General features: G+C 51.0%; 1 protein-coding gene across 2 annotated transcripts; it reads left to right on the forward strand.

Annotated features, from left to right (window-relative positions):
* Positions 1-477: 477 nt before the first annotated feature.
* On the forward strand, positions 478-24,634 carry LOC125707847 (cysteine-rich motor neuron 1 protein-like). Of its 2 annotated transcripts, XM_048975221.1 has the most exons (15): positions 479-1,259; positions 4,166-4,327; positions 4,687-4,845; positions 10,310-10,552; positions 12,745-12,924; positions 14,246-14,449; positions 15,626-15,754; positions 15,848-16,001; positions 17,653-17,774; positions 18,960-19,154; positions 19,895-20,110; positions 20,620-20,841; positions 21,698-21,811; positions 22,148-22,326; positions 22,418-24,634. In XM_048975221.1, the coding sequence occupies exons 1-15, from the start codon at positions 971-973 to the stop codon at positions 22,607-22,609; spliced, it is 2,760 nt and encodes a 919-aa protein (XP_048831178.1). In that variant the 5' UTR covers positions 479-970; the 3' UTR covers positions 22,610-24,634. The 2 variants fall into 2 exon arrangements, with proteins under 2 accessions (XP_048831179.1, XP_048831178.1); XM_048975222.1 differs by lacking the exon at positions 12,745-12,924 and having other exon boundaries at positions 478-1,259.
* Positions 24,635-26,147: the final 1,513 nt, after the last annotated feature.

Below are 26,147 nucleotides of genomic sequence, written 5' to 3' on the forward strand. Positions count from 1 at the left end.
GCCTAAAATCTATGCATTTGTCCTGTTCTGAAATGCTCATGTTGATTATTCTCTAGAGTTCTCACGGACTCTTTGGAGTTACAGATTAATGGAGTGCTGTGACGCATTTACCACAAAATAAGCAGGCAATCATTTCTCCTCTGTTACTTCTCTATGTATTAAATACTTTCGTTTCTCCCCTGGTATTATTTCCATTTTTATCATTTTCATCATTGCAGATTTATGAATTAACACCCTCCATCCACTAAGAACGTTAAACAACAAGCAAGCACTATTTTATTTTCTGTCGTGTGCAAAATTATAAGAAACAGCTGGTAAATCGCAGCAGGTGAGTTGTGATACTCGGATATAAGGAATCTTATGAGTTGGGCTGTAACGTTTTAAAAAAAAATTACAGGATGAACTCCCACCGTGGTCCACATGTGAGTGGACGGCGTTTGTGTCAGTCAGGGGAAAGGGGCGCCCCTAATTTCTCCATCCCATTAATGTCACTTTGGGTTTCAGATTGCAGACCGTTGCTTTAGAGAGAGTCGTCTGCTTCTCCTCCTCTCTCTCACACACACATCACGGCAGGACGGACCGCGGACGCCGTAGATGTTCTGGTTCCTTCTGATTGTCGCACAGACAAGGCGGGCGTATCGGTCCCTTCCGTTCATAAAGATTTTGGTGCGGTGACAGATATTTTGAGTTTCACCGTACTGTTTTTTTCCCGGTGATATTTCGGGTTCTATGTATTTTTGCAAATGCGTCTTTTCGGTGCGATTTTCACGTGTGATGCCTACCGCACGGGGGCTGATTTCTTCAAGAAGTGTCGATAACTTTTTACTGTTTTATTTGGCCAATCTGGGCAACTTTGGAGTGCAGGTCTCCAATGCGACAATTTCTTGAAAGAAAAAGAAAATCCTCCATTTGAAAAAAGAGACTGGAAATAATCACATATTGCACATAGCAAGCTCGCCGAAAAGTGATTATGAGGTACTTGATCGTGTTGTTGCATTGCTTTTTGGTGCGAGCGCTGGTAGCTTACGAATGCACGCCATGTGAGCTCCGGACATGTCCGGGGAAGCCGCCGCATACCTGCCCGGGCGGCCGGATCCTGGCGCTGGACCCGTGCGGATGCTGCGATCATTGCAGCCGCCTGCAATGGGAGCCCTGTGGCGGGCCGGACTGGACCTTCGGCTACTGCGGCTTGGGACTGACCTGCGTAGCTGTTAATGGCACGACAAGTGTGGATCTTCCCGATGTTGGTATATGTAAAGGTTGGTGGTATCTCTCAAAAATACTCTCGTTTTAGTTAGACTTTAGTAAAATACATTGCGATATATTCAATGCAGACCTGAGACTTGTACTAGTTCCGTTTATCTTATTTTGTGTACATACGACTTTTAGTAGATTCATCGCATGTACATTTATTTGCATTGCCAGCGAACTGTCAAAAATCTCCATTCCGATTTTAAAGAGAATTATTGTGCAAGAACTGCACGTGCAAGTGTGAATAAGCGCTTAAAGAGGCATTCCCCTGACTGTCCGCCAAATCACCGCGTGTGCCAGCTGACCCCCAAATAATTTAATTAAGCCCCTACGGGCTGCTGCTGCGAGCGACGTGAACTGAGCCCCGTCCGCCTCGCACAGCCGCCTCTGCTCCGTCTGCAAGCGCGACGATGGCTTTGGCTGATGCACGGATATCCATTTCAATGCCCCGGTGAACTGAGCTTAACAAATATTGCCCACATTTTTATTTAACTTAAAAAAACAAATATCTAATTAACACGAGTAACATGTATAACACAAAAATGCCAAATTCAATTCTGCAACATGGTCTGAATTAGTTCCTGGAACAATCTGACCGTGTTTAACGACTTCTACTCTCTTGTGATGTGGTTGCACAACTGAATGAGTTACTGAGCCGTTTCTGCTTCGTCACGGGGGAGGGGGGGTTCTCCACAGCATTGCCAAAGTTGTGCCACTATTTTGTTTTTTTTTCCCCCAGCCTGACACTGATAGTATAGAATTTCTAGCTATGTATATTGGGGGTTAGGGTTAAGATTCCAGCTCAGTCTTTCTTACTTTTTAAAATGCACCCCAGGGGCTGTGAGACAGACAGAGGTGAGGCTCGCTGTGACCCTTTCTCACGCCTGACCTCACCTGGGATGTGTCCAGTTCTAAACAAGCTGATTGCATGTGACTGAACTCACAGGAGGTGAGAGAAAACAGCCCCCCCCCCCCCCCCCCCCCCCCCCCAAAAGGCGGTTCCCATGTTACGCTGCTTTTCCATGTCATCAATTCCTGGTTATCCTAGGGGGGCGTGGGGGGGGGGGGCTTTGTTTATGAAGTCAAGGCAACACTAATTCTCTGGACTTTTTCACCTACCCCTCCCACACTCTTCAAATGAACAGCTTTTAATTTGTTATGGATTTAATAGCCTCAAGCTCATTAATCTATAGTTTCAAACCCAGAGTGTATCAAAGGAGGCCTCTGGCAAGGTGAGGTCAGGCAGGTCTTTGAGGATGAGGGGATGACGTGGGCAGGGTGGGGGGCACCTGATCCATCATCTCCTACATAATCAATGAATAGCCGAAAGAGATTAGTGCCATAATTAGGTGCCTGAAGGAAAGTGCCTCGGACTCAGGTCACTTGCTTGAGGTATGAGGCACCTTTCGTCCAGGGTGATCTCATACCTTCGGGGTGGGGAAGTTGGACCAGCAGGACCACTGTGCCCTGGGGGGGGGGCTCACTCCGCCTCCGCTGTCATTTCTATGGTGGTGGTTCTCATTATTCCCGCTCCAGATTCCCAGCTCCACAGCTGGCTTTCCTTCAAAGCTGAAGTCCACATGGAGTTGCATCCTGTCCACTCTGCACTGACCCCAGGGAATCCCCCCGCATTGGCATCTGGCTGCGGGTCGCTACTCAGCTCTGCCCGCCCCGGTCACCCCCACACGCCTGGTGGCATCTCGCTCAGGTTTCAGTGTCTTCCTTCTTAGTGCACTGTCAGGAAGGGGCCCAAAAAGCATCTTGGCACTGTGACGGACGGGGGGGGCTCGGTTCATTTGCTTTAAGCCCAAGGTCAGCTGTTCCTCTAATCCCGAGAGCCTGATCAAAGACACTGGGACATCACTGTGGCGCTCCGGGAGCCAAAGGGTGGAGAAGAGGCAAAAGTAGGACCTCTTGTTGGGAAAGGAAGACTTGGAGTCGTGGTCACAGGAGACAAGGAAGCGACGAGAGGATCCGGCTCGGCGCTTTGATTCATCCGAGTTCATCCCGGTTCAGTTAATATTCCACCCCCCCAGCCGCCCCCCATCACCCTCACGGCTTTGGCATCACCTCGTATTGTTTCACTCTGAATCTCCCTCGGAGCTGTGAGGCACCTTGAGAACTTTCCGAAGCTTCCTGCTTGGGCTGTACGATATCACATCATGATACGTGAAACATCTGCGAGTGACACTGTGTATGTACAACAAAGCAGGAGATGAAATTACCTGAAATAAACTATGGCCAAATAGAACATTTTATCATGTATCAAGAGTGTGTCAAATGAGTTGCCGGTGTGCCCAGAGTTGTGTCAACTAACACCAAGCATTGCCGACAGATGCAATGTGATTATTGTACATGTGCACATTATATCGTGCAACCCAACTTCCTGCTGGAGTTAGAGTGACTGTGACATGGGACTTACTGTCGTAAGTCGAAGGCGGACCAGCGGGGACGGATGAAGGTTTCATGAGCCGCCTGTGATCAGTTCTCCATGAGTGAGGCCTGGCCTGCAGGTCAGAACTCTCACAGGGAGGATCTACATGCTCTAGTGAGGCCTGTTAATTCCCAGCCACGCACTGGCAACCTAACGGCGTCCTTCCTAACACAGGTGCTGGGATCCACCTCCTAGGAGCCTCCTGGCTGAAAGTGACTCTCCCTCTTCGGCATATGATTATAGATCAGCATGTTTGACTGGGTGACATTCCGGGGGCTGACGTTGGGTAGGGCTGGACATGGAGGGGGGTAATCACAGCCTCACAGCACAGGAGGATGCAGTGAGAGCCCCCCCAGGCCCTATCGAAAAAGAATAACAGATTTACCAGAGGCTCTTTCACTTGTAAAGGTGCGATGTGTCTGGGTGTCGCTTCACTGGCTTGAATACTCCATCACTGATTCTCTTTTTCCCTCCGGGCAGAACTCCCAGACAGGCCCGAGGCAGGGCTGGAGGACGAACGCTGCCCCCTACAGACCGGCTGCAACACCATGGGTGGCCAGTGCTCCTGTGACAGTCAGCGCACCTGCATCAACACCTTCACGTACCCCAACATGGAGGCGTGCCTCCAGGCCGTAGGGACAGGTGAGGCATCCACAGGTCACGGGCAGAGCTATCCAGTGATCGTGAACGACTGACATCTGCGAAAACGTTATACAAGGACAGCAATGAGTCGAGGGCCACCAGACACTGACTGGATGCCACTCTGAGCTGTGGGCAGTGTTGGGGAAGTTTGTCACAAAAGGAATCCATTACAGACAGGTGGAAAGTTCAGGTCCTGAAAGTACAAATCCAGACCAAGGTTTTGTTTCAACCAACCAGTTGAGCATTTAGAGTCACAGCCACAGAGGACTCAACTGGTCGGTTGAGTAACATCTCTGTGAGTAACATCCCTACCACTGGTTGTGGGTCTGTCCTTACTCAGTTTTACCTTGATCCAACAGCCCAACCATACCGAGAAGACAGTCACCACGAGGGGACGCCCACCCCTGCCTGCGTGTTTACCGGCTGCAACCTGACGGCAGACGGCTGCGTCTGCGACGCGCACGGCTGCCAGGGCCGCTTCTCCTACGCCACCCTCAGCCAGTGCCAGGCAGCCGCAGGTAAACCCCGCACCACATGTGGGTGCACCACGTGTCCGTTCTGACCGCCGTTGTCTGTCGCTCGAGCAGAGAAATGAACACAAGGGAACATGATTGATTTGAACCATTTATAAAATATAAACATACGGATCTGATTACTAGAGCAGACACCAGGAGTGGGGGGGGGTTTGTTTTAACGTAGCCTGCCAATTCTCCCTTCTCACGCCCCCTCCCCCCCTTACCCTTTCCCATTGGCTTGCTCATGATAAGCCCTGGATAGACAGGAGGATCGCATATCCCTCCTTTATAGACACACAACTGAACACGGCAGGATGGGGGGGGGGGCTCTTCGCTCCATAAATGAGAGTCTTGACAACAGGAGTCCCAGCACGTACTTTCAGTTGCTTCTGCTTATGATTGAATTGCCATTATGCAACTTTTTTTTAATGCAACTGCAGGCAGCATTAACAAGCTACATCTACTACATGTTAATAGCTTGATTGCTGCTCCCGTCGCATTTTCGCAACGTGTAGGTTGCTTCAGACGCACGCTGACTGTCATCCGCACCTCTCTGCCGATGACTTATGCCATGAGAAGACAGAGCGTCTTCAAAGTCATGGCTGGAGGTCGTCCTGTGTGCCGTTGTTGCTGAAGGACCCACTGCAGTTTGTACTGGACTGCATTTACCATTAGCAGGCGGGGAGCTGATCTCGGGACCCATGCATACGTGCGAATCCTCTAAGAAACGTCAGTCAGCTTCTTTCTGCATTCCCTGCATCATGCCGTGCCCTGGCAAAGGTGACCTTAAACTCAAATGCCAAGGCCACAGCCCATCTTTTTAAACCTAGTCTCGTTCACTGTTGCATCCTGCAGTTTCGACCTGGTCTCGCAACTCGATCTCGCTAAGAGTTTCGGCATTTTTCTGTCACTAATTCCCAGCTGCCTTGAAGGCCCATCTGTTATTTGTCTCCAACATGGGACGTATCCATGTGTGCAAGTGGGACATACCTGTTTTGCCACCTAGCCTAAAATGGACATCTGCCCCTGCCTTCCCCGGGCGAGGGGGGGGGGTATGTTTTGCACTGGGACGTGGTGCTAATGGGTGTCGCTGGCTCCCTGTGCTGGGATTGGGTGATAAGACTGCCCTCAAGGCACCGGTGGACAGGAAGCAGGATACAAGCTAAGGGTGCATGATAAGTAGCTTGTGTCAAGTGCAGGAAGTGGCCAAAAGCATAAAGTCTGCTCTCAGTTACATAATAAGGCCTGATTTCATGGCTCTGATTCATGGCAGGGGCACAAACCTCCCCCACAGAGTGACTTTACATTTGTTTATGTCAGTGTTTCCCAACCCGGTCCACGGAGACCCACAGACGGTCCACATTTTTACTCCCTCTCAGCTCTGGCAGGGAGAGGGAGGAAAAACGTGGACCGTCTGCCGGTAAACCGTAAAGCAATTTTACTTAAAGCTTTCACCAATAATGTGTGATGGATACCTTCATAATGCAATTTAATGGTCGGTATAAGCATTAGGGATGCTTTGTTCTGCATTGTAGAGGCATCTACACCACATTATAGATGAGAGCTTCATAAAGCATTCATAATGCATAATAAACGTGGCTATAATGCTTTGATGAATATTTATAGCCATGTTTATAATGTGTCATGAATCTGAATAGATTCTTATGGACATGGCATTGATAGGAAGAGTTACCCTGTTATTTTATTTCTTCACCTTTAAGGTATAAGTCACACAGATATCAGTTAGCATTTGAAGCGTTTTCAATCTCCTTGCTGTTACTGGAGCGAATCAGCGTTGTGCCTCTGCCAGAAAGCGGCTTTTATCTCCATGAAAAGCCCTGACTTGGCGATTGCCTTCCTGCTCTAGTCCAAGGATGGGCAGGTGTTACCAGGCTGAAGATGCAAGCTGGGCGGGGAGTCCTGGCACTATGGCCGGACCGGGTCAGTCCTAGAGGCTGTTGGGCCAGACAGTTGACCCACGGCCAGCAAAGCCTTCATCGCCCCTTTTATCCTTTCCGTTTCCTTCCCCAGGGCTTCTGGTCCGCCAGCGGCCTCTAACGGCATCTCCGCTTGTGAGACATCCGCAACCCCCCATGCTCCCTGACGTCACTGCTATCCTGCTATTTCCCCCGAGCCTCTTACATACAGGGCCAGCAAATCTACTGCCGACACATGGCGGTCTCAGGCGGACGGACCGGCGGCTCGTGGGCTGCGTTCTTATGCAAGACACAGAGTGAGAGCTCTCTGTGGGGGTCTGACTCTCCGAGGGGACGGGGGGCCTTTTTACGAGAGGCCCCTGGCGGGACAGAGCAGCTGCGGCTCACTTCAGGCCGTGAGGCACGGACCCAGAAAGCCAGGGAGATGCTTTCCGGCATTTAACCACCTCTGGTGTGCTTTTCCCAGCAAGGACGTCGCTTCCTTGTGCTTCCTCTGGAGTTATGTGTCCCTCGATGACAGCAGGCCGTTACAAGTGCGGCTCTGGGATCCCTATTTCGTCAGGCAGACTAATTCCGAATAGAACAGAGAAGAAAACCTGTTGTAAACATATTTGTACCACACAGGCGCCCCTTAGTCACTAGAGGCGTTTCGGTTTGAAAGGTGCATCATGTACGCGATGGATAGCGACACGTGAACGGTGCAAGTCGTAATGCTTGTGTCACTTGTGACGGAAAGCGGTGAGCATCTCGAGGTGGGGTGGGGCGGATGCATGGTGCGGTAATCGGACATAAAATGTTCGCCTTGCAGACACGGGTGTCCCACGATATCCTGTTGGCTTGTCGAATGCTGCGTCTTCGTTAGAGCGGCACTGCGTTGTACACGCTTACTCCCAGCATGGCCAAAGGCCAGCATCTCTTACCCACTATTGCTGGCCCGATCTCGCTGGGGGGGAAGGGGGGGTGCTGACTACGACTCCGCCACAAACGGCTCTCCCCAATGCCAAGCAACGAGGCGGCCCTCTCCGGAGTGCGCAGCGCGCGGCTGGGAGTTCGTCCTGGGTGTCCTGGCAACTCCCCCCCCCCCCACCCCCCCCATAGAGCGGTGGGAGGGTCGCAGCACTCCACGTCCGTTTACAGGCTAGCTGCCTCACACGGCAAACAATGAGTTTTCATCTTTTTTTGGGGGGGGGGGGGGGGCCTTTGTGAGTCCTGCTGCCAGTGGACGTGCCTCCTGATTTATGGCTGCCCTGAAGCCACTGTCCCTGTGTGCAGGGAGCGTATAAAACCTGCGGACCTACCCAGCGCCGCCCGGGACTGCTGTACTGAGCACGCTTTGTTCCGCACTGACTTGTTTCCAGAGTCGGCCAGCGAACAGAACACGCATTGTGTGCTTTTTTCCGTGAGTAAACTTGGCCTGTCAACACAGCCTCCTCTGCCTACGGGAGCGCGGCGCGGCGGCCGAAGACTGCGCTCCTTGTGCCCTGGGACGAAAAAAAAGCAGCCATTTACAAAGAGGTGTTTCTCTGTCATGAATGAGCTTCTGAGTCGACTGAAAAATGCATTGTTCAGACCCGCCCCTTCTGTGGTAATAAGCTAATTTCCGCATCCCTGCCCCTGATCTGTGCGTGAGCGAAGTGTGAAGTGTGAGTTGCTGGGTGCTGTGTCATATTTCAGCAGTCAGAGAGGAGGACAGTCGGGCCTTTCTGCAGCTCGTCCTGTGTTGCGCATGCCCAGGGAGGGCTTCCATGCACCACTGCGTTGATCCTGCGCCCGCTGATGCACCAGTCGTTTGTGCAGTGAGAAAAACAAACACACACACACTAGGGGAATCCAGTGGGTGGTGAGCGGCGGGGGAGGGGCCATCGGCCATGCCGATTCCGCTGCCCCCCTGTCATGTCGCTGTCATTACCCCCCCCCCCACAAATCTGTCTTACTTTGGTCGCCCCAGGTCCTGGAAACCAAACAGGCCACCCGAATGTTCTCCAATGATCTGCATTTCATCAGCGTGCCCTGCAAAGGCCCCTTAGAGCTGACCACTCTGTACCCGTAGGGGGGGGGGGGGGGGGCAGGGGGCTCATGCTGCCACTGGTCATGCGGATACTTCCAGAACTTTTCCAGAGGTGCCATGCCAACTCCGGGGAAATCGCCCGCGCTTTTGCAAGAATCCTTCGGCTATATCAGAACGACAGGCCGGATGGCAAAGCTCATTCTGGGGGTAAAAACAGACCACTGCAGGCCTCAAGTTAACGTTTATTTAACTTAAATGCAGGAATGGGGCCAGCAGCAGTTAAAAAGCCTTTTTCCTGAATTAATATGTGGGATATTTTTCCTATATGACACTATTGAGTGACTACAGTAAGGGTCTGTCAATGTAGGCTTTGTGAGAACCAGTAAAGTAACCAGTACCTACACTTCAGCATCTGTCTGTTTTTATTCATGGGGTAAAACCCAGAATGTCCTCCTTCAATCTTAGTAGACTGTCGGATGTTTTCCCAGCCAAAGGCCACTCTCAGGCCCCTTCACCTTTCGTTTATGTGTGATGGGACCTTGAAACAGACGTGCTGCATGCGGGATGGTCCAGGCCAAAGGCTTCAAGCCAATCCAAGGCTCTAAAAATAAAAAGGAAGATTGTGCTAAGTCCACGACGGGGGGGCAGAGCATGCAGGGGTGGTAGACATGCTGCTGGACGGCACTGCTTTCCCATCTGGTAACCCCCCCCTCCTGCCGGGTCCGCTTACGAGGTCTCGGATGTCTCGGTTTGGGGTACATCCTGCAGCCGCATCGAGTTGCATCGGGGAACCACTAGAGTGTGGTGGGAAGTACATGGTTTGGCCGCACTTCAGGGACACCCGGCTCATCTGCCACTCATCACGCAAGTAATGCTCCTGACCCGAAAGCGTAAGCGCCGGTGGGATCCCCGGGGGCTTGTAGCTCTGCACCATTTGTGCTCCACTGTCCTCCATAGTGCCTTTCACAGCCTCTCCCAAATTCACTTTAAGTTCTAATAATGCTCAGTTTTTGGGATTCGCCTCCCTCCCGTCCGCAATGCTCACTTCAGCATGCGGCCGCAGCCCTGGCTTGAGGCGGCGACTGCGGTTGCCCGGTGTGCAGGCGGAGGGGCTCAGAGCTGTGCTGTTTCTGACCCTCATCCAAAATACACCCCGGAGCCCGCAGTGCCCCCTCGCTGGGGTATGAGTGCGATTTTCTTGGCCCAGACAGAGGAGCCGAGAAACAGATCTTTCTGTGTTCACTGACGTTTCAAACCAATAGAGCCAAAAAAACAACAATTCGTTTGGGGGCTGCTATGAAAATGCCATGAAACTTAAGTGGTGTTTGGATTGGGATTCGTATTCTGGATCGGGCCCGAATTCGAGATGTCCTCCGTCGCTGATCAGTGATGCCCACCGCCACAGCCTCGACCTCTCCGCTGGTCTGTAACAGTCCGTGGAGGCGGTTCCCGCGAGTCCCCGCATAGCAGCTACGAGATCCTGCAGTGTTTCCGATACCAGACCTCTTGTGTTCCCTTACAGAGGAGCTGAGGTGTGCAGGGGTCACCTGCTCAACACCAGAGCCACCGGATTGCCCCGTCGACTCGGTGCTGAGCAAAAGCTACACGCCCCCTGTTGGCTGCTGCCCCACAGTGCTCCCCGTGTGCACCTGTGACTTCGGGGCGTGCCTGAAGCCTAAGTGCCCCAGCGGGCGACAGCTGGTGCTGCTGAGGGAAGCCTCGGGCGAGCCGGGGGACTGCTGCAGCCGCTACGAGTGCCAGAGAGGTAAGGATCTGGGGGCTTGGTCTGTTATTGTGCCCTGCAGCTCAGAGCCGTCAATCAGCGGCTGATAACATAGGAACGCAGAGCCTATATACTCACTAGTCCAGCATTCCTGCAATCGACTGCTATGAGGCTTCAGCTTCTTATCACGCTGTGGACGTGGAAGCCAGTATGGCCACATCTCACGTTCCTGTACTTAATGGGGGGGGGGTTTGTGCATAGAGGGGTGTGGGCAGGCAGGGCCTAACTGTTCACTTTGCGACCAAAGAAAATATGTGGCGTTTAGCTAGCGGCGTAGATTCACATTCCGCCCGTAAATGTGTGCCGCGCCGTGGAATTAACCGCCAAACGAGTGCAGTGAGCAGGAAAGTGCTCCGTCTGTGGACGCAGTGAACGGGAGTGCACTGTCAGACAATTCCTGTCTGCTCACAAGACTCGGGGGGGGGGGGGGAGAGCTGCAGCAGCTCGTGGATGGGAATGTTTTTCATGTGTGGTGGGCCGAGTGGACGAGGGCAAAAGGGCCAGCGGGGGCCGGGGAGGGGAGGGGCAGGGGATCAGCGCTCCGATAACAAGCATCCGCCTCTCTGAGCCTCACCTTTGTCTGGTCCCCGCGTGGCTGCACCCCTGTCAGACGGAAAGCAGAGAAGAGTGGGGGCAGGCAAACCCCAGCCCCCACTAACCAGAAAAGGAGGAGCCAGTGTGATACGAATTTGCTACTTAATTAAGGTTGTGCGGAGGGGGGAGGTATTATGGAAGCGGAAAGCCAACAGTGATGATGGATGATGTTTGCTTTCCATGAGTGTGGACGGATCGCACAAAATTTCGGTGGTACTGCCAACGTGATCACGAGTCGGAGACACAAGCGCTAGCCGGGCTCGTCCAGAGAATTGTCCAGAAATTAACCACAAAACATTAAACCTCTGCTTTGATCCACCCACTTATGGAAAAGAATTACAAAGAATCTCATTACAAATGACTGTTTATACTTTTAATCTGCATTTTTTCCTGTTATAAAAGTGCCATTTAATAATATCAGCACAGTTATCTCTGATTAGGGGGTGGGCCAGGCTCTGTAATGCTTCATCAATGCCTTTAAAGCCCCCAAATTAAACTTAAAAAACCAAGAACATGTTTAGAATCACATCTCTGTGCCAAGAGTTATTTTTTTCTAGGGATTAACATGACTAAATATAATAGAAATTATAGCATCCCGTCATGTGACTTCCTAATATGTGCGGCATGTTGCCTAAGCTGCCCGTTCCCTTTGGTTCCGATCCAGCGGGACGATCTTGTCACTATCCCCGCCAGACGTGCTCCGCCCTCAACCCGGCAGACCCACCTGGTTCACGTTAGGTCGAGTCGGGCGAAGGGATTGCTCCTGGTCCGCAGATGCTCCTTCTCGACCCAGAATGGAGAACTTGCACATCTGTCACCGCTGGCAATCGGGAAGCCGTAGGCGCCTGACAGGCATGTGAGACACAGCAGGGATTGGGCCGGCCAAGATCTCCTGGCTGAGATAGGCTCTTCCCATACCTTCCTGCCCCCAGAATCCACCCACCCCTTTCCCCGGGGAAGAAAAGGAGGCGATCATGTTCCACGGCCCCGTGTTGACCTCAAACCCGGAGCAGACGCTGGTATCTGGGGAGGTTCGGCCACGTGGGCGTCCCGATAATGAGATCCGAAAGGCTACCCATCCTACCACTGCGATGGAAATTATTGCGTTTTCTGCAAACCCGTCCCTTAGGGTTACTGTTGACGCTACTGCCGTCGGCCCCAACTCCAGCCCCCGCATCTGTGGACCGTCTCCCCTCCCCCGCAGCTCCCTGGCGCTAGCACAAACCAGCGTTCTCTTGCTCGATGTGTTGGCTGCGGGGTTCAGTATCTTTGGGCCTCCGTGCCCCCTCCAGAGTGCTTTAAACACCTTATACAGGTAGCTGAACGTCAAACTAATGTTTACATGCCCGTACATGATCCGGTTTTAATTTGCCACCGTTACTGAAGCGTAAGGATTTGGCTCACTGGGTCCCCATCCTGGGTTATTCCCTGCCTTGCACCTGTAGCTTCTGGGACAGGCTCCGGATGGATGGATGGATGTGCGGCAGGTACCATTCTCGCTGCGGCTGGCTGTTCAGTTTGATGTTAGTCTCCTAAGACCCATCATTTTGACACGAGTCATTACCTGTTCCGGTCCGCAGGGTCTCCGAAGTGTATCCACAAAGGGAAGGAGTTTTCCGACGGGGAGGGATACCGCATGGACCCGTGCTGGCTGTGCCAGTGTCGAGGGGGCATCTCCTTCTGCTCCAAAGCGGAGTGTGCAAAGCTGGAGTGCGACAACTTCTACATACCCGAGGGAGAATGCTGCCCCGTCTGCATAGGTACAGCTGTGACCAGCAACGGCACGCCATCTGCTGCACGTACAGGGCTCTGAAGCACAGGCCGGGTGGTTTGGCATGGCCTACCGGTTGCGGATTGGCTTCACCCGTACTGCTTCCTGGGAATGATGGACAGCACTCTGTAACCCCTCCAGCTGTGGGTCTCCTCCCACTCCACAGAGGAGCCCTAACAAATCAGAGGCCGGGACATCTGCCTGCAAAGGGCCGATGTCGCAATCGACGGCCTCGTCTAGGATGCGGTTTCGCGAGGAGTCATCACGACTGGGGTTTAGATAAATGCCGTGCGGCTTGGCCCCCGGTTCCTCTGGGCCGGGCGATTCCAGAAGCCGCCTCGTTGTTCTCTGCCGGGGACGCAGACGGAGGTCTGGCGGTCGCACCGCGAGCCGGACCTTCAAGGCCTGCTCCTCTTTACGGGGGGCTACAGGCTTCGGATCCAGCTGAGTTTGCGATCGTTAAGTTTCTGCACATAAAAGGGCAGCCATATTAACGAACAGAAACATTTTTTACGGGCGAACTGGAGATCGTGCGGCACGGCACTGCCTCCCTAATTGGTGCTGAAGCTTCGCACGTGATCAGGCCGTAAAATATATTTGAGCGCAGGTAGGAAGGCTGACCTGACTGGGGTTCGACTCGAACGTTTGACGGTAGCACGTCAGGCCTGAAGATGTCAACCCATATGTGCTTATATATTCTGGGGATTGGGGGCTCGGGTATTTATGGGCCTGACCATTGACCCGGCGCTGGCTGCTGTGAAGTGGGGGGGTAGAATGGGTAAGCTTGAGGCCCTTTCTTGAATGAAAGGGAGAGCAAGAATGGCACAGCACCTCCCCCACCGGAGGTAATAGCACACAGATGGGCTGGAGCACGAACAATCTACACACCCCCCCCACCCGGCATCTCTAATCATTCTCTGCCCAACACTGTTGATATTATGAATCATACACGAGGCATTCCCTTGTGACACTCGCACATATGTGATTGTGTTTTCCTGTAAATGAAGGCCCTATTTCCAATGCTCAGAAATGAATCGGGTAGGTCTCCGGTGCTCAAGTATTTACTCACACAGTGGACGCCAATCTCCATGATGTCATTTCCTGCTCTGAGTGACATGATCCCTGTAGGTGCTGGGTGTACTTTCAAAAGTACGCTTCTGGGAAAGCCAGAGCAGATATTTACGGGGAATTGAAAGCTAAGAACCGGAAGTTAGGCTGGCAGAGCGGATGATTCGCACGGGAGTGTGTGTGTGTGTGTGGATGGGCACGAGTGTCTGTGCCCGCCGACGCCCCCTGCTGTCTCACCACAGACGTGGAGCTGCTGTCTGCGGAGAGCAGGGAAGCCAGCTGCTGGGTGAGCGGGAAGCTGCGGCTGCATGAGGAGCAGTGGAAGGAGGATGACTGTACCTTCTGCCAGTGTGTGGACGGTGAGACGCACTGCACCGCCATGGCCTGCAAGCAGAGCTGCCGGAGGCCACTGCGCATCCCTGGGGAGTGCTGCCCCTTCTGTGAGGGTGAGTGACTCCCCCCCCCCCCATCAACTGCCTCACAGGGGATTTCCCCCAACTGAAAAGCACACGGTAACAAATATGGAGAAATGGAAAGTGAAACTTATTTTCTAATCCTAATTCTCAAGATCAGTGTTTCTCAATCCAATCCTGAAGGACCCCCCCCCCCCCCCAGACAGTCCACATTTTTGCTCCTTCCAAGCTCCCAGCCAATCAAGAACAGTGAATATCTGGTACAGATGTGCTGGGATCTGGATGAGACCAAAAATGTGGACTGTCTGAGAAACACCTGAGATGACCTACACACACTCACACACACACACACACACGCACTGCCAGTCTTCTCGAGGGCGTCGTTCCTGCTCTTTTCCTGCCTCCTCCAGCACAGCTGGAGCCCATAATTAACCGCTCAGAACCTAAACAGTGCCCTGTTGCGTGGGAAATCAGAGAGGTACCGCTCGCATCCCCGGGGGACGTCCGCTGTGATGACACTGTGAGTTTGGAAGGAGAGCCTAATGTGCGGAGAAGCTTAAAAGGTTTTAATTCAGCTGGTTGACTTCATCGTCCCCGTGGGCGACCTCTGTGGAGAGCTCTGCGGTCTGCATTTGATCAGGACCTACTTGGGGCTGAGAGGCTCGGCGGCTTAACAACACTGCTGTGGTCAGGTGGTCACACAGAGGGCCAGACCGAGGCTGGGTAAAGCTAGTAAACCGAAATCTGCTGCATACAAACAGGTTTGGCCGCACTCCCCACGGCAGCTCATTAGCATATAAAGAACTGTAATTCAGCCTCATTAGTTACAGTTCGTTAAGCATCCGTCCGGCCAGTGGCAGGGGGGGCCACGTGTCCTGTGATTAAGGAATACCCCCTCTCTGGCTGCCTGATCACCACGGGGTGGGGGGCTTAATGCTTGTTTTAGATCTGGTCCCTCTCCCTGCAGGCAGCCATTCAGACAACACAAACACAGCCGTTCATCAAAGGCGAGAGATGATGGGAGTCTTTCTCGGGTAGAAAAATAAATAATGGATGCGTGCAATTAACTTTAATTGCAGTTTTGGTCTAGGAGGGAAGATTAGGCCAATGGCGGCATTGGGGCGTCGCCAAACGGTAGCTAATGGCAGCAGCTGCTCTGGCTGTAGCAGGTGTCCCCACGGTGACGCCTCGGCGACCGTGTCCCCGCAGAGCCCTCTTTCGAGACAGTGAGCCCCCTCCTGTGCCCACCCTTGGAGAACTGCTCCCTGACGACCAGCGACTGCCCCCGCGGCTTCCTGCAGGACAACAACGGCTGCCTACTCTGCCATTGCGTGAACAGTAAGAGCCCCCCCCCACCCCCCCACCCCCCACATTCAGCACGGCTCCACATTGGATTAGAACAGAAGTGTCAGTGCTGACCTTTTTCTTCAGACCCCATATGTCCAGATCTGATCACATCTTGCTCCCTGCACTGTCCCTCCGGCTACAAGAAGGACGATTCCGGATGCGAAGTGTGTGAATGCAGCCCCCAGCCGTCCAAATGCCGCCTGGTGTCGTGCGGCAAGAGCTGCCCCTACGGATATGTGTAAGTCCCCTCATCGTGAAATGCGGGCCGGCGAACACAGGGAAGTCATGCTAAGGGTCCTGACATTCTCAGCACGGTAACACCGGGAACACTGGGAACACTGGGAGTCTTGTTCCTAGTTAAAAGGGTTGGGAGATTGCCAGGTTCAGGTCCGGTTGATGCCCGACGGGCAGCACCGCTGTGGGTCTGCAGTGCCGCCAGGTGGGTTTAAATTCTGATCCGGCAGGCCATGCATGTCCCCCACCCCCCCAATCCCCTTAACTACAGGAAACATGTGGAAGCCCCCCTTTCCATAGATCATCTAATAGTTTAAAAAACGCGGTTAATATAGGTGTTTGCCCAAACGTGGTTTTTGGAGGGAGGGGGGCGTTCCATTAAATGTTTAAAATGAGGACCAGGAACTTGGACCCGACCCAGCAGTCAGCTTTCCATTCCGGGGGGGGGGGCTCTCCACTCTCCTCAAGGCCGTCTATATTGTTCCGATTCTGATTATGTTTGGCTCCATATTTGTTTAATTTTTTTCACACTTTGTGAAAGTGACAATTGCCTAATGCTGAAACCTCTGACAGCGAGGGGGGGGATTATGCTGCTAAGTGGGTTTCAGAGCTCTCACTACCCACATCTAATGGTGCATTTTAATAGGAGTTTTCAGTGAAATAGTTAAACGTGTGTAATGGCTGTCAGTACACTGGCCTGAGCCTCCCACTGGCTGAACCTTGGTGTGCTCTGGCTGTGACAGACCAGCCCCAGACACGGGGGGTCCAGCTATGGGAAAAATCCAAAATGAAGCACCAAAATAGCCTCTGAATGGCCTTAGTAACCATCCCATGGTGGAGGGGGGGGACAGGCTGCTGCAGCTCATCGTAACACACGGTGTTAACGCATCGAGAGCGAGATCCCGAGGCCAGGCGGATGTATCTCCGCTGCCGGAGTGTGTGCTGCCCTCCCCAGGGCAACCTCTGGCTGTCATTACCGGATCCTCTGCTTGTTTCACTTTCCCGACCACCCCCTCCCTCCCCCCCCAGCAAGTTGCCCTTCCATGTGATTACTCACAGGGCCCCCCCTCGGCCAATGCTGCGATTGCTTATTCACAAATGAGCCATGAGCTCATACTTAATTGGAAGCATGTCCGTTTCTACCTTAATCGCCTGGCGGGATTAGCAAAGGGCCCGGCCTGTCTCGGCCATTCCTGTTCCGTGCCACGGCTGCGGAGGGGCTCCCCCGTTAACGACTCGGGTCTAATTGGGGGCACTGAGAGAGGACTGTGGTAGGTGTGTTAATGTGAAAATCGGCGCTCTCTTCGGCGGTCGTGGCACGCGTAAAGAGGCACCCCCCCCCCCCACCACCACCTCCCCGTTCAGGCATTGGCCGCTTGCATTGCTGGTGCTGTCCGAGGGAGTAAAGGGGCACATGTAAAAATGGAGGGCCCTGTGGGGGTGTACTGCGCCCGCCGACGGGATCTCTCTCATTTTAGGGTCCCGCTTTTATCCGCTCGCTTCAAAGACAGCTCATATATTTCATGGAAAACGGAAACAGATGCCCACCAAGCTAATGCTGCCCATCTGGTTCTAGAGCGCGGTGTGTGCGCGTCTCAGTAGCCGGCCCCTTCCCACAATGCACCGCTGAACTGATGTTCGCATGTGCCCCACAGGAGGAACAAGCATGGCTGCGAAATGTGCCGCTGCGTGAAATGTCCACCCTTCACCTGTGACAAGAGCTGCAGCGACGGCTACCAGCAGAACAAGAAGGGCTGCTCCCTCTGCATGTGCAAAGGTGGGGAGAGGCTTCTCATGGATATTCATCAGGGCGGTGGACAGACCTGCCCTCCATGTTCAGTAACAAACCTGTGCCATTGGCACTTCTGCATATAGAGCACAGGGGGCGGGACTTCCTGTTTTGAGGAACAGGAAATTCCGTCTGTCTTCTTTCACACACCAAAAGGTGTGCTTTTGTCCAACAAAACAACATCGCTGACAAATCTAAATGTTTGTGAATTCCAAAGGTTTATCTGGGACACATGCTATGAAGTTGTTTACTGGCTGTTTCAGTTCTGCCAGGATCCAACCGTGTAATTACATTTCAATAAGTAATTTTGTGATTTAAATTATTTTTTACTGTTCCAAATGTATTTGCCATGTTTATACTTTTATTAACATTCTAAATATTTCAGTGTTTTTCTCTCCTCCGCAAGCAGCCCATCCCATGACAACCCCACCCCATAAAACACAAACATATCTCAGAAATATAACCGAAATTTATTTTGAAGACTTCAGATCTGAATGTTGCGGCCCCTCGAAATATTTAAAGATCAGGAAATAACTTTTTTCTGTTTGCTCAGTATAAATTTGGGTAAAGGCGGGGGAAGTAAACAGAGATCTCCTCTCAGGCTCTGAAAAGGCCTGTGTTATTTTGAACCGTGTGCTGCTGGCACTCGAGCTGCTCGAAGGATTTGAAACACAGAAGAAGGCTTAATTGTTACCTGTTGTGGGACACTGGGCGCATTAATCCAATCTCTGACCGTTATTATTCACTTTTCCTTGCACTACATTTGAAAAACAGAAGGAAATGATTAAGCTTTATGTCTCCCCACACAGTAGTTACGCTAAGCTCGGATTAGAGCGTTTTTTTTTTATGAAGGAACGTGCGCTGCGAACCCTACTGTTTGTCTGCTTAACGTGTGACTGGCTCACAGAGGACATCTGGACCTGCTTTTGCTTATCATCATCCTGTGCTGTGGAAGGATCCCCATTATTTAGACGCAACCAGCCACTCTCCAGTCATGCTTTGGCACGAGCCGCTCAGGTCTGGTCGTCACGGTAATGGTTCAGCTGCTTCCTTCCTGGAAGCATTAATCGACGTGGCTTCCAGGACCTCAGCGCATTTCACGTGCCTCGTTAATCAGTGCCGTGAGTCTGTCCTCCTCGCCCCCGTGAAAACGCTCATTCGTGTGTCTTTCAGAGACCAGCAGTCCGGCCCCGCAGTACTGCTTCACGGCCAGCGGGCAGCGTTACAAGGAGGGCGAAAGTTGGTATGACGGCTGCCGCGATTGTTACTGCCACGGCGGGCGTGAGATGTGCGTGCTGATCACCTGTCCCGTGCCCAGCTGCTCGCAGCCTGTGCTCAGGCCAGACCTGTGCTGCCCCACCTGTGAAGGTACTGGCTGGCAGAAACATGATGGGGCCCCGGGGCTGAGGGTGTGTCGGATGGCAGAGTTCTCTTCCAAAAACATGTACTGCACCATGCTCATACTGTGCCAGTCGAAAGTTTGGACACACCTACCAAGCTTATGTGGACTTTTCTCTACATTTTAGAATAATACAAATACATTTAAACTATACAATAGCATATATGGAATTATGGACCAAATTTGTTATGGGGGCAGGTCTGTGGATTGGGACTCAGAAGGTTCCCAGTTCAAATCCCTGAGTCAACAGAGTGATCCCACCATTGGGCCCTTGAGTAAGGACGTTAACCCCAGTTGCTCCAGGGACTGGGTGACCCTAATTTCTCCTCTACTCCAGTTTCATGAGGTGGCCTCCTGGGATGCTCTTCCAGCTGTCCTGCAGGAGGTCCCTCATATATGATGAGCTCTCATTGGCCGCTTTTTCTTCACACTCTGGCTAAACTCCTTCAAAACCATTTCTACTGTGTTTAGGTCAGGTGTCCAGGTCATGCGATGTGACACCATCACTCTCCTTTGTAGGCAGCTTTTGACTGGTACTGTATGGAAGGCACATCACATGCAGCTGCTAGAGGCGTATGGCCAGTTTATCATAAATGAAAGTTCTGTTTGTCTGTATGTGAGCACTCACACCCCCAGAGTCTATCCGGCCCCCTCGCCCCTGCTGTACTTGTGCGTGCTGCTGACGGGCTGCATGGATCCCACATTGCAGATGAATCGGGCAGCGGACAGCCCGAGGGGACGGACCTGGTGGTGTGCCAAGCCCCCGGGGGGGAATTCTATGTGGAAGGGGAGACATGGAAGCTGGATGGGTGCACACACTGTACCTGCAGGAGGGGGAGGGTCCTGTGTGAGACTGAGGTGTGCCCTCCCGCCCTCTGCCAGGCCCCTGCCAAGAACAAGGACACTTGCTGCTACGTGTGTCCAGGTACTGAGATGCTCTCTTCCCTGCCCTTACTGCTTTTTTCCAGCACAGATGATGCTAATTGCTGGTTACCTCATGGCATGGGCGCCAGATGACAGATTGGGTCCTCAGAGATAAAGCGAAAACACTTCAGAGATTAGGCTTTTTCACGTCAGTTGTAGGTCATCTCTGGAAGGAATCTCAGCAGAACTTTCGCAGTCCCTCGGTGGAGAATAGCCCTGTTTTTAGGCCTCACACAGGCCCATAAACGGACCAGCCCAAACCGGCTGGTCTTTTACGTGGGGGCTGTCGACAGAGAATCACATGTGGAACCCAGAGCCTGTTGGCTACGCATGGTTCCACTCTTGCAATGCACTCTGACAGTGCCCCCCCCCCCCCAACAAAGAAAATGAGAACAGCATGGCAGCCCCTGGCCCTCCCATCATCCATGTTCCTGCCCCACACAAAAAAGCACTGCGACCGAATGGTGTTAAGTTTTGATTTCATGTTCATGTAATCTCCTCTATGTACAGAAGACCAGCTCAAGCCTCTCCTCCCGGTCGACGGCAGCCAACTGGGGTACTGCTTCTCCAGCGAGGGGGACATCCTACTGGCTGGCGATTCCTGGAAGGTCAATCCCTGCACCAGCTGTACCTGCAACAATGGCACCATCCAGTGCTTCTCACACCAGTGCCCGCCAGCCAACTGCAGGGTGCCCGTGCTCCTCAAGGGCCAGTGCTGCCCACACTGCCTAGGTAAAAGAACCGCCGACCACCTCCTCATGCAGCAATGCTTGATAACACAGAATGGGGGGGCGGGGGAGTTTACAGTTTGCCGACCCCGTGGTCTAGGTCACCACCTGCATGGCTCAGCCAGGTGATCAAAGGCTTTATAATTAACTCACGGGCAAAAATCAGACACGCAGGTGGAAGGGGACAAAGAAGCGGAACGGCGGCGACGGGGCTGTGATCCGCCGCAGCGAAGTAACTAAGTCAGACCCAGCTCTATTAATAGGTGCAGTTTAGCATCAGTAGGGTACTAAACATAAACCATGAAGGCAGGCCAGAGGGGAAGCTTCGTTTCCAAAAGCCTGAGGACAGCTAGCCTCGGCGTAAACCAGACTGCGGAACCTCCTCCGAGCACCACAAGTCAACAGCCCCCAGTCAAAATAACACGGGGAGGCCAGTTGGTGAAAACATTACTAGGATCGTGTTAAATAACACGATAGTCAACAAGCATTTTCGGCCATTTCACTGCAGTCATTTTAAGCAGCTTTTTCACACCCTATATATAAACTGTGGACATCTCAGCAATGTTCATCTCCCCATCAAATGGCTTAACACGACATACGGCAGCAAAGATCACAATCCAAAATATATTATGTCCGTTGCAGAGGGCAAAGCTACAGCAGAGACTCTTCCCCTATGCTCAGAGCATCTGAGAAGCTTGAGGAAATATTAAGCTGAGGCTTGTTAGCAGTTAATAAAACACCTTCTCAAATCTGGTCAGCCGCCTTAAGCGGGAGACAGGATCCAGCGTGACGATGAAGCTCTGGCAGACATTCGTGAGTATTTACTTTGGGTTTTGTTTCTTGTTCTTATGGTTTTGAAGATATGAGGACGACCAGTGCTCCGCTGTTGCTGTCCACGATGGTGCCCAAGCAGAATACCACAGTGCTGTCAGAGGACGGCACCACCCAGCGGCCGCTTGTCGTCATAGTAACCAGTAAGATGTGATCACATGCATCGCTCATTCACCCCCCCCCCCTTGTTGCCTTGGTTCTAAATGAATGTTTTGATATTTGATGCCAAGGGTCATTTCGTAACATCTAATTTTGCAAGAATTGTGCTTTGTTTGTCTTGGTGGTTGATGAAAAATGCAGCGGTAAGAAGCCAACCAAATGCAATCCTTTGACATCATGGTACAGGAATTAGCTCCTTATAGCCTCAGCAGTAATAAGCCATGTTTTACTTTCGCTTAACCCTAGGAGAATATAATGCAATCACAGATTCAATGGTGTTTTGGTGGAACTGGCTCTAGTTGCATTTTGCCATACTACAGCTGGCAGCAGCCTTGGTGAAGGTTTCCCCAACCAGACAGAAGTTGCTCTGATCTACCAGTCCATGGCTTGGATCCTGGCTGGCCTCCTCCTGGCCATCGTGATCTTCCTCATCGTGGCTCTCCTGGTCAACAAGAAGAAGAAGTGGGTGCAGATGCCATGCTACAGCACGCCAAAGAAGGTAAGGGGGCTGGTTTGCATGTAGCATTGCTGTGGGAGTAAGACTAAGGCTCCCCGAAAGACAAGGCGACTCTACTGCATATCCATTCCAGACGGTGATCCTGAAGAAGCACGTGAACAAAAGCCCTGTGTTCATGGAGCCATCCAAAGAGAACAAGTTCCAGGCTATGAAGATCTCCGACTACGGGATGAACTTTTCTCCAGAGGCAGGCTCCCCGTGTGGGGACAGGCTGAGCATCCCACGTGCAAAGCTCTTCTACGGGCACGGTGAGCTGCTGCGCTAAGCCCTGTCTGCACTTCCCGGGGAACTACAAGGATATCTTCACCCAGAGACCACAGAGAACACAGAGAGAGACACAGGCCATGAATTACGATTAAATATTATTGGACACTGGCTGGCAGTAAGAGGCTGATTGTTTGGGAAAACAGCTTTTTGAGAGTGAAGCCTTCACCGGATTGCGTCTTGAGGAGCTGAAAGTTGACTTATGAGTTTAGAGATGGAACTGGGAGCCACTCTGATTGCAAAGAGGACCTTTTGTTTTGGAGACAAGAAGACAGCTGCCACATCTTTTCTTAGTTGACAAGAAATGCAGACTGGAGGTTAATAAAATATATATAAAGATTTAGGAAAGTGGGCTTCCACATCTTATTTTTCTGAGGTATATTTATGTATATTTTCTTTTGTTTTTGTATTATTCTTAGTCAATTTGGCTGTTGTTGTAGACACTGCAGGTTGGCCAATCTCAAAGCTGTGAACATTTGCCTTACCATTCCCTGTCAGCTCATGAAGCAAGGTCGTCCTGATTCGGCAAGAGGCAGCTCCATGTTTAGGGACGTAAACACTGGACCTGCAGAACGTCAGAATGAACATGCGAAGCACATGTACATCTCAGATATTTTAGAATCCTGCATGCAGGTTCTGGAAGGTCCTTTCAAGTTTAAGTTCAACTTCAACATCTTTCCTCTTCTCTGAGAGTGACTTGTTTTGTGCTGGAGCCGTTTATCTCATTATATTGCCAATTCATTTAACTGTCCGTCATCGTCATTGAACAGAGGAAACAGGAAACCGGACACAGTCTGCAGCCAAGAGAAGATGCACAAACCCTGGCAGAAAGAGTCAGGCATTTTTGTGAGGTGACTTTCGTAAGGACAGATGACGTGCCTTAAGGTTATTCCCACAGCCGTTCATGTGGAAGACTTTACAAGAATGTACTTTTATAATCCTGACGAAAATAGACAATACCAACTTTATTTACATTTGCAATTCAGTTATTCTATCAAAATTCACACTTCATCTGTTTAGGACAAGCATGTTCTGTCTGGTGTCCGTTTTAGTACAAAACGTTTTTTCGGTTTAGTGGGTAAAAATTAGCATAGAAGGCAAACCCCCGCAATGCCGAGTCTCCCGAGTGTAGCGCTGTCCTGACCTCAGAGACGCCCAAAACATACCCTGCAGATTATTTATAAATCAAATGCGTAATATAAGACCGTAAAAGACAACAAGGCTCTAAACCACAATTTTAGTTTTGATTTTGTCGCAAGTCATAAATTTGCGATTTGGAGTCTTTGGCGAGTCCGTCGCCAGCTCCCAAAATCGAAAAGAAAAGCTTCTCTGGATTCGTTTTCAGCGCAGAAGCACGCTACTGTATAAACGCTGAGGGGTAACGGGAGATGCACATGCGGTATTAAAAAAAATACCGACATCAGAAATAAGTCAGTATTGCAGAAGGGAGGGGGTGCGATCAGCAAAAACAGCAAGCTTTAAAAGAAGCCGAAAACACTGTTTTTGATTTTGTGATTTCTAAGTGTAAAAAGGTAGATGAAAGACGCTGACAGAGTACCTTATTTATTTTTTCATGTAGTGTTATTTATTACTAAACAGTTCTTTAAGAAAGCCTCTTTGCCCAGTACTCGCAGTGGCAGCAGCTGCTATACATATTAAATATTATATTAGATATTAAAAACCATCTCCAACCCGTCTCCAATCCGCTTTATTTATTTCCTCAGTGGCAAACGGCAAAATCCTCTCAGATTTTGAATTGAACCACTGACATATTTTCTTGGAAAAAGTATTGAACAGCTTGGGAGGGTATCTACATGAGATTTGTGTAATGAACGAAAGTTTAATGAGTTAAAGTTCCTCCCACAGTGGGCTGCCTTAAACAGGTGGGGGGGGGGGCACAAACTGTGACATTTATAAACTAGTTTAAACAGATGGTGAAATGTTGTTCAAGCTCTTTGCTCTCCTGCAGATAGTTGTGTGAATATTTTGTTTATAACAAAATAAAAAAAAATGACTACAACCTTTACTCTATTTGCCCAGCTGCTAAAGTTCTTAAGTTATTTTTCAACACTCTAACAGTTAAAGTCCCAGTTTACCAACTGTGTTTTTCTCAGGCTTGGGTTCTGTGGACACACACACCCACCTGTATTCATATTTTTGTGGAGACTGTCCATTCATTTCTATGGGCAAAACCCTAATCCCAGCAATGACAACCTTAACCCCCACCATACCCATTTTTTAGTGTTTGATTGCAGTCACAGATTTTTATAAAATTTAATTTACCCTCAAAAATGGTCCCCACAACAAAACAACGGGATTTTATCACATCCACACACACACACACACACACACACACACACACACACACACACACACAGAGCTGCCAAGACACCTTTCCTGGACAGCGAGACACATCACCCTCGCACTGGGCGCGCTCTTTCTTTTAGATTTTACAGGCTGTCAAACACACAGTATTATATCCTGTCACTCACTAAGTATATCTCCTTCTTTTAAGTGGCTGAGCAGCTGCCTGCCGTTAGACCCCCAAAACGCCCCACCCATGCGCATCATCGAGTTGCTTTCACTGGCCAAACACTGAACATATAGGGGGATACTGACTAGAGGATACTAACTACTCGCAGCATCCTGATAGGTTCTGAAGGTGCCACATTGGGCATAGTCATTAACCATAAGGAAATTGAGTCTGCATCCCTTTGATACTTGGTCTTTAATAACCAATCCCATGAAGCTGAAGGCTACACAGCCCCTGTCTCCCACACAGGATACCAGGCAGCCACTGGTGCTCTCTGCCAGCCGCCTTCAGGAGTACCTCTTTAAGAGGCAGAGACGCTCACTGAAATCTGAGCAGACTGACTTTACAGCTCCAACTTGTTCTCTGCTTATAGCTGCCTCTTCCAAGCAACACAAACAGGTTCGCCTTTAAATCGCCACCATTAGAGGCGAGAGCTGAAACTACAACCAAAAGGTTACCCAAACCTCAAAGCAGACCTGTGACCTTTGGTCTTAAGACTTTGACAACAAGGATAGTGAATCAAAACACAGAATTGATTCTACTGTTCACTTGCTACTGTTCAGTACAACCAAAGGCATCAAATCCCATATCAGCGATCCAGAGACCAACACAAATGGGCTCTAAACCCAAAAAATGTCTGGAAATCCAAAGGAGCCTATGGGATTTCTGACAAACAGAATCTTTTCTGCACATTCCAGAGCGGACATCTACATATCCTCAGGATTACCTGCGCTAAGCTGTTTCCGGGTCCTCATCTGCTATTGTCATTTATGATGTACTATAATTTGATGCTATGTTGGAATTAATCAGGACAAACTAACAGACCAAGCATGCCCCAGCGGAACCTGAAACCAAAGATGTATGTGTACATTACTTAATTTTTTTGTGTTGCGTAATCGAGTTACACAAAGAGGCATGGATCAGGTGGGCTACTTGGATTGGCGTATAGAAAATACACAGGAAACGAGCTGCAACTTCAAAATGCCAGAGGCCACAAAGGGCATCC

The sequence above is a fragment of the Brienomyrus brachyistius genome, chromosome 14, assembly GCF_023856365.1.
Source record: "Brienomyrus brachyistius isolate T26 chromosome 14, BBRACH_0.4, whole genome shotgun sequence".
Lineage (NCBI taxonomy): Eukaryota > Metazoa > Chordata > Actinopteri > Osteoglossiformes > Mormyridae > Brienomyrus > Brienomyrus brachyistius.